Source organism: Chiloscyllium plagiosum, chromosome 10 (assembly GCF_004010195.1).
Source record: "Chiloscyllium plagiosum isolate BGI_BamShark_2017 chromosome 10, ASM401019v2, whole genome shotgun sequence".
Classification (NCBI taxonomy): domain Eukaryota; kingdom Metazoa; phylum Chordata; class Chondrichthyes; order Orectolobiformes; family Hemiscylliidae; genus Chiloscyllium; species Chiloscyllium plagiosum.
In genome coordinates this window covers 45,876,782-45,885,339 of record NC_057719.1, presented here as the reverse complement: position 1 = coordinate 45,885,339, position 8,558 = coordinate 45,876,782, and the positions used below count along the sequence as shown (strand labels likewise).

The 8,558-nt window shown below is 40.0% G+C and overlaps 1 protein-coding gene across 3 annotated transcripts in view; it reads left to right on the top strand.

Moving 5' to 3' along the window:
* ero1a (endoplasmic reticulum oxidoreductase 1 alpha) overlaps positions 1-8,558 on the top strand; it is a 36,657-nt gene that overhangs the window by 6,062 nt on the left and 22,037 nt on the right. For all 3 annotated transcript variants that reach the window (XM_043697656.1, XM_043697655.1, XM_043697657.1), the window contains 5 exons: positions 2,398-2,517; positions 2,610-2,693; positions 4,876-4,914; positions 5,892-5,977; positions 7,504-7,577. In XM_043697656.1, coding sequence (XP_043553591.1) covers positions 2,398-2,517; positions 2,610-2,693; positions 4,876-4,914; positions 5,892-5,977; positions 7,504-7,577 — 403 coding nt within the window. The remainder of the gene's footprint in view (positions 1-2,397; positions 2,518-2,609; positions 2,694-4,875; positions 4,915-5,891; positions 5,978-7,503; positions 7,578-8,558) is intronic.

Sequence of the window (8,558 nt, the reverse complement as noted above, 5' to 3'; positions counted from 1 at the left end):
CCCTCCTCCCTACCTTTTATCTTAGCCTGCTGGAGACAGACTTCCTGAAGAAGGGCTCGTGTCCGAAACGTCGATTCTCCTGCTCCTTGGATGCTGCCTGACCTGCTGCACTTTTCCAGCAACACATTTTCGGTACTGTTGGGACTAGAGCTGGCAGTCAGTTGGATTGACCAGTGCTCTTCAAGCTGGGACTTGCTAATGAGATGGGGGCTACAGAATTTAATTGTTTTAAATTGTTACAGAACAGCTATTGGAATTGTGGCTGGACTGGGCAGAGACTGTGGCACTCCATAAAATTGAATCCATGAAGTAAATTACCTGCCCATTGATTTTTATTGTAGAATTGATAATCTGAGGGCCTGACCTTGACTCAGTTAAAGTCCATTCACTGTAAAATTAAAATTGGGCTTTTGGAGTCAGTTAACAGACATCTGGTCAGATGTGATGTGAAAATGTTCCCCTTATTAAACTTTCAAGTTTTGTTTTGACAGGAAATATAATTTACATCAATAAACCTGTATGTCAATCTTTCATTATTCTTTATTTGCACTTTTGACATGGAGTTTATGTTCTTAGGGTCATAGAGATGTACAGCACGGTAACAGATCCTTCAGTCCAATTTGTCCATGCCGACCATATACTCTAAACTAATCCAGTTCCATTTGCCAGCACTTGGCCCATATCCCTCTAAACCCTTCCCATTCATGTACCCATCCAGATGTATTTTAAATGTTGTAATTGTACCAGCCTCCACCACTTCCTTTGGCAGCTCATTTCATACCTGGACCACCCTTTGTGTGAAACAATTGCCCCTTAGGTCCCTTTTAAATGTTTCCCCTCTCACCCTAATCCTATGCCCTCTAGTTCTGGATTCTCCAACCTCAGGGAAAGGAACTTGTCTATTTACCATATCTATGTCCCTTTATGATTTTATAAACCTCTATAAGGTCACCCCTCACCCTCTGACTCTCCGGGGAAAACAGCTCCAGTCTATTTAGCCTCTCCCTATAGCTCAAATCCTCCAACCCTGGCAACATCATTGTAAATCATTTCTGAATCCTTTCAAGTTCACAACATCCTTCCTATACAAGGGAGACCAGAATGGCAGACAATATTCTAAAAGTGGCTTAACCAAAGTCCTGTACAGCCGCAACATGTTCTCCCAACTCCAAGGCTCAATGCTCTGACCAATAAAGGGAAGTAAACCAAAGTATCCATGTCCATTCTGTCCTATGGAATTGGAGTGTCATGTTAGCAAATTCCATGGTTATTGTGCAACATGTGATCCTTCTCTTAATCCCTTCCTCTTCAATCTAATATGGGTTTTGCACAAAGGAAATTAAAATGTTCATAAAAACAGAGATTTACCCACTAGAGAATGGATATAACATTTTTGTTGCAACAGAAATATTTGTCTTTTTTTCTCATCAATTACTGTTGAGAAATCTAGCATTGTGCTATTACGAAGCATTCATTTAGTCAGGCAATTCCTTAAAAACCATGAAAGCTATGCTTTGAGGGATATTGTGAAGCTCAGGCATTCGGTTCTTGAAGCAAAATGGCAAGTGTCATATCTGCAGCAACCTGTAACGAGGATGTACATTTACAATTAAAAATCTGACTATGATTATGTATAGAAACAGTTTCCTTTTAATACAAACCCAGGGATTATATTCTCTGGAATTTTGAAAGGTGAAAGTGAGTCAAAGTTTTAAAGATATTAAGGTGAATCAATAAGGTGGAGAAAGAGAAACTGTTTCTGCTGGAGCCAGGAATTAAGGAACACATTTACAATTTTGAGCCAGATGTTTCAGGACTGAAATTAGGAAATGGTTTTGCATCCAAAATGTGATAGAAAATTGGAACTCTTGCCTGCAAATGCAGTTGATGCTAGGTCAATTGTTGATTCTAAATTTGAGATTGATTTTTGATAAACAAAAGATATTGAGGAATGTGGAGCAAAAGAATTGGGTCACAGATCAGCATGATCTTATTGAATAGTGAAACTGCCTTTAGGCTCAAATGTCATGGTTCCCTTGTTTCTCTATTTTATATGGCAGCACTGAAACTCTTAATGATTGATGGAAATGTCATTTTGCCCTCAGTGTGCTGTCTGAACTATCAGCTTACTTTTCCAGCAATGTATTTTTCATCTTGTTGCCCTGTAGGGAGCCCCTTATGCTATTGAACAAGATTTACGGGTAGTATTGTAATTCAACTCAGTACAATTGTGTTGCACAATAGAGATTTAATTTGCTCAGTGCCAGTTTTGAACAATTTTGCTTCAGAAAACAATGTGATAAAAGTAGTCTATTCTCTGCATATTTGCAAAGGATCTAAGATTTAGTCAGTTTACAGGACACTGCAAGGATGATAATTTAAACTCTTTAACTGTAGCTAACAGGATGCCTCGACGATTGCACTTGTGATATTGAAACTATTCAAGACTTTAATAACAAGAAGCTATTTCCCAAAATACAAGAACTGCTAGAAAGTGATTACTTCAGATATTACAAGGTATGTTGTTATATCTTCTTCTGTATTTATCTGTGTTGGTTATGTACTATGATTCTCAGATTTGTTTAAACTGTTCACTTCAATCTTTACAGGTGAATTTAAAGAAGCCTTGTCCGTTCTGGTCAGATAGTAGTCACTGTGGTCTGAGAGATTGTGCTGTTCAACCTTGTGAGCCCGTAAGATCATCATTTCTTTTATAAACCAAAATACAGGGAGGAGGGAATGTGGATAGAGGTAAATTTTTAAAAGAAATAAGGACAGGGAGCAGTAATACCATATAATTATTTATTCATTAAATGGTTTAGTTTTAGGTAAAAAAAGCATTCTACCACTAGTGAGAGAGACTATATGGGTATGGAAGCCAGGGAGAAGGTCTGTGATACACTTAAAGAAATTAGTGTAGACTGAGAGGAGGTTTTGAGTGACCTGGCAGGCTTGAGAGTAGAGAAATATCCAGGGACAGATAAAATGAATGTCAGATTGTTCAGTGAGGCAGGGAAGGAATAATAGGGGCACTTGCAAAAATTTTCAATTCCTCTCTGGCCACAGGAGAGGTGCCAGAGGAATGTAGGAAAACCAATGTGTTAGTGTTATTCAGTTCAAGGCAGATTGGGATAAACCAGGAAACAATAGGCTAGTCAAGTGGGCGGCACGGTGGCACAGTGGTTAGCACTGTTGCCTCACAGCACCAGAGACCCGGGTTCAATTCCTGCCTGAGATGATTGACTGTGTGGAGTTTGCACGTTCTCCCCGTGTCTGCGTGGGTTTCCTCCGGGTGCTCCGGTTTCCTCCCACAGTCCAAAGATGTGCAGGTCAGGTGAATTGGCCATGCTAAATTGCCCGTCGTGTTAGGTAAGGGGTAAATGTAGGGGTATGAGTTGGTTGCGCTTCGGCGGGTCGGTGTGGACTTGTTGGGCCGAAGGGCCTGTTTCTACACTGTAATGTAATGTAATCTAATCTAATCAATCTAACCTCAGAGGTGGAGAAAGTATTGGAAGCAATTCAGAGGGACAGGATTAATCTGCATTTGGAGAGGCAAGGCGTATTCGAGAACCATGAGCATAGTTTTGTTTAGGGGTGGTCGTGTCTGGCCAATTTGATTGAATTTTTTGAAGAAATGACCAGGTATGTAAATGAGGGCAATGCTTTTGACATTGTCTACTTGGATTTCAGCAAGTCTTTTGATAAGATCCCATGTGGGAGACTGATAGCAAAAATAAGCGCCACTGGAATCCGAGCAAATTTGACAAATTGAATACACAACTGGCTTAGTGGAAGGAGGCAGAGGATGATTGTTGAGGGGTGTTTTTCCAACTGGAGGTCTGTGTCCAGTTTGATCCCCAGGAGTCAGTGTTGGGGACCTTGCTATTTCTGATTTAAGTAAATGATTCAGACATGAATTATAGGAGGATTAATCATTTAAGTTTGTGGATGATAGAAAAATCGGTGAGGTGGTAAATAATGAGGAGGCTACCCTCAGATTACAGGAGAATATGGTGGGCTGATCAGTGACAAATGGAATTCAATCCAGATAAATGTGAGGTGATGCACTTGGGCAGAACAAACCTGATGAATGATGCGTGTACACTGATGCCTTAAGGAATCAGAACAGGTGGATAAAGTGGTTAAAAAGGTTTATGGTACCTTGGCTAATAAAGTCAAGCAAGTTTAAAAGCAGAGAGTATTTGCTGGAACTGCAGAGAATGTTGGTTCAGCCACAACTATGGTATTGTGTGCAGGAATCCACATTGTGGGTGGGGTGTCATAGCGTTGGGTAGAGTGCAGAGAAGATTTACCAGGATGTTGCCTGGGCTGGAAAGTATTAGTTATGAAAATAGATTGGTCTGACTCGAGTTATTTTATTTTCCTTCGAGCAAAGGAGATTGAGGGGTGGGGCGGTGATTTTACTGAGATGTAATGAATTATGAGGGGTGTAAATAGGATAGACAGGAAGGAACTTTACTCTTAAAGAAAGTATCATTAACTGGGGACATAGATTTAAAGTAAGGACAAAAGGTTTAGAGGAGCTGTGAGGAAATGTTTTTTATTCACTCAATGGTGGGAATCTGAAACAGTCTGTAAGGATGCTAGAGGCAGAAACCGTCCAAACATTTAAGAAGTGTTTAAATGTCCACTTGTGATGCCATTGGATAGTTTGCTGGAAATTGGGATTAGAATAGTTAGGTGGTTGTTTCCATCTGGCACGGATGTTATGGGCTGAAGGGCCTTTTCCTATGCTGTAGCTCTCTATGATTCTAAAATAGGAGCTAATTAGATTAATCCTTAATGGTATCTCGTGGTGTATTCAAATGATACGTTTTTCCATTTAAGTTATTTCACAATGTTTTTTTTCTGCAGAATGAAATACCAGCAGGAATTAGATCAGAAAGTTTAAAGGTATGACATTTGCAAATTTAATTCATGGTGCACGTGCTAGTATTTAAATGGATGCATGAATTACTGTCTGATTTAAAACTCTTAGTTTCATATTTTTATTCTAAACATGTTTTATACATTGGTTAAGACAATTAATTATGAAGAATTTAAGGAGTAAATGTATTTTTTTCTGTAAAAGGTTGAAACTACCAGACTAACCAAGAACCTTTCAGACAAGAAATGTTATATTAATTATTAGGAATAATCAACAGGACAATAGTGTTATTCAGGGATCCAGATGGGGCCTCAAATCATAAGGTCAAAGCTTGAATTTCTGTTCTGTCACATCTTTCTCCCTTGGCTCTGCAGTGTGCTATTTAACTAAATCCTTTACAACTAGCATTTTATTTCAGAACTACACACACTGGTGAATATTATAAACAAGCAGATGTGTAATATTGGTGGACTGTTTGATATTCTTGCATTACCTATTTGTATTGTTGAAATTTGAGTTGTTCTTTACAATAAGATTTCAAGTACATGCTTTATGTAGTTAATAACAGTTCACAAGCAATCATGATCATTCCCCTTTTTATTATTTATCCTATCCGTTCACTCCACTCCTATTTCACCTGACGTATCAAGATCATTGCCCTTACTTCCTGAGCCCACAGTCTCTGTTGGACCCAGCAGTACCTCCTGCCTGTCCTTCTCCCATGCTCCTACAATCTTTCCACTTTTTCTTGACTCTCCCACAAATAAGACCCAAATTTAAAAACCACATCTCCATTTACATACTCTCACACATCTTTCCCTCTCCAAGTTACTGGAACTGTCTGCTACTACTTTATACAAAAAAAAATGAAATTCCTTTCAATATATAGTACACAATGAATTTTGGGAAAATTATTTTTGGTTGCTTTTGTAATGCAGTTACCGACGCTATGGTGCATGTATTAAAAAAAAACATTGACTGGTTTAATTCTGTGAACTTCTAGTATACAATGGAAGCAAATGTGATTTCCCAACATGACCGTGACTGTGAAAAGGCTGAGAAGCTTGGTGCTGTCAACAATTCATTGAGGTAATTGAAATGACACAGGATCAAGCATCATTAAATTCCACTGTCTCTCTGTTGCATGGATAACATTTTTTTGCAGCTTGATCTTAAAAAAATACTGCCTTTGTGATATTGGGAATGTTTATAATCCTGACTGTCAGGAAGAAACTGGAAGAACATACAGTTAAAATGGCCGAGCTTAATCCCATCAGACAGGTTGCCAACCTTTGGGCTGTGGTTATGACTTGCTGTTTTAAGCACTCTATCACATGGAGCTCAGACTGTGATTGGGATAGGGCTTCACTGCAGTTTTTAACCCCAGGTGTCAACAGGCAACCCAGTGACTAGAGTAGCTGAAACCAGAGGTAAAATATTACTTCTTTGGTTTCTTCCACAACCATCTTCCTATGTGCCAGGTATGTCCCCTGGTACTCATTGATTCCAGTTTTACTACATTCCACTCTCGGTTGAATGCAGCCTTGATGTCAAGGGCTGTCACTCTCACCTCACCTCTGGAATTCAGCTCCTTTGTCCATGTTTGAACCAAGGCTGTAATAAGGTCAGAAGCTGGGTGGCCCTGGCAGAGCCCAAATTAGGTGTCACTGAGCAGGTTATTGCTGAGCAAGTGCTACTTGACAGCACTGTTGATGACACCTTCCATCACTTTACTGATGATCGAGAGTCAACTGATGGAGTGGTAATTGGCTGGGTTGAACTTGTCTTGCTTTTTAAGGACAGGATATACCTGGGCAAGTATGTCTTTTCCTCTTGTTGGTTCCTTCACTAGCTGTTGCAGATCCAGTCTAGCAGTTATGTCCTTTAGGACCTGACCAGCTTGATCAGTAGCACTACTGCCAAACCACTCTTGGTGGTGGACATTTAAATCCCCTACCCAAAGGAAGTTTTGTCCTCTTGCCATTCTCACTGCTTCTTCCAAGTGATGTTCAGTATGGAGGAATATTGATTCATCAGCCGAGGGAGAATGGTATGTAATAATAATTCCTTGCCCATGTTTAACCTGAAACCATGAGACTTCGTGATGCCTAGAGGTAATGTTGAGGACTCCCAGGTCGACTCCTTCCCAACTGTATACCACTCTGTCGCCACCTCTGCTGGATCAGTCTTGCTGATGGGACAGGACATATCTGCGGATGGTGGTGGTGGTGTCTGTAACATTTCTGTGATTGTGACTGTGTCAGGTTATTGCTTGACTAGTCTGTGAGACAGCTCTCTCAATTTTGGCACTAGCCCCTAGGTGTTAGAGAGGAGGACTTTGCAGGGTCAACACAGCTGTTTCTTCGGTCCTTGATATCCAAAATCCCACTCTGAACCACCAGCTGAAACCTCGGACTGGACTCAGGAAGCATGTGAGAATGTAGATGAGGCCTGTGTGTTAAAATCTCTTGGGCCAAGTGCAACAGAAGTGCTGATGAGTTGCTATCTGTCTTGATACATGCCCGCACAATGCTCACAATTTACTTAAAGTGGGGGCCGTTATCTACATTGAGTGATTACTACTTAATTAGTTTAAACATTTTTTATTATTTTAGTGAAGAAACAAAACAAGCAGTATTGGACTGGAACAGACATGATGATTCTACAGACAACTTCTGTGAAGTTGATGGTGAGACCTTATCATTAACCTTTGAAATAAGTGTTTGTATTTATTATGCGTTCACACAGGATTGTCTGATTTCATTGCTTTTTGTATCATGCACTGACATCATCAACTATTTACAATTTAAATAATGACCACAGTAAAATTTCTAATGTAGATGGCTAGCGTGACTGAGAGCATATCCCATTAGAACTTGGTAATTTACTTAGGACTAGCATGGACCTTGCAGATCCAATGACCTATTCCTAGCTGTAATCATTCATAGTCACTTACTCTCTACCACTCCATAAGCTAGAACCCTATTCTGATGACAAAAAACAGAAACTCCGTTCCATTTGAGTGTGAGAAGTTGTTTTAAGACAGTTTTATAGTGGAGATCCACAGCTTTCCCATCCAGTTATAAATAAAAAGAGAGAAACTCAGCAGGTCTGGTAGCATCTGTGGAGAGAGAAACAAAGTTAAGGTTTCAAGTCAAAATGATGCTTCAGAACTGAAGGAGCTGGAATACAATGGTTTTCACACTGTTGACAGAGTGGATGAGGAGTGAACGGTGAGGATGCCTAGAGCAAAAAGTTAAAAATCACACAACACTAGGTTATAGTCCAACAGGTTTATTTGGAAGCACTAGTTTTAGTTGTTCTACTCCTTCATCAGGTGGTTGTGTAGACTCCAGTCCAACACCAGTGTCTCCAAATTAGAGCAAAACGTATAGGGTTATGGTAATAGTAGTAAAAGAGAGAAGGAGATGTTAAGTAGGTGTGAATGATAGGTGTGGAAAACAGAAAAATGGATCCATTCTGCTGACAGCAATGTCGACAAAACAGAACAAGACTTGGGCAGGGGAATTCAATCGACAATAGGTGCAGGAGTAGGCCATTCTGCCCTTCGAGCCTGCACCACCATTCAATATGATCATGGCTGATCATCCTTAATCAGTATCCTGTTCCTGCTTTATCCCCATAACCCTTGATTCCACAATCCTTGAGA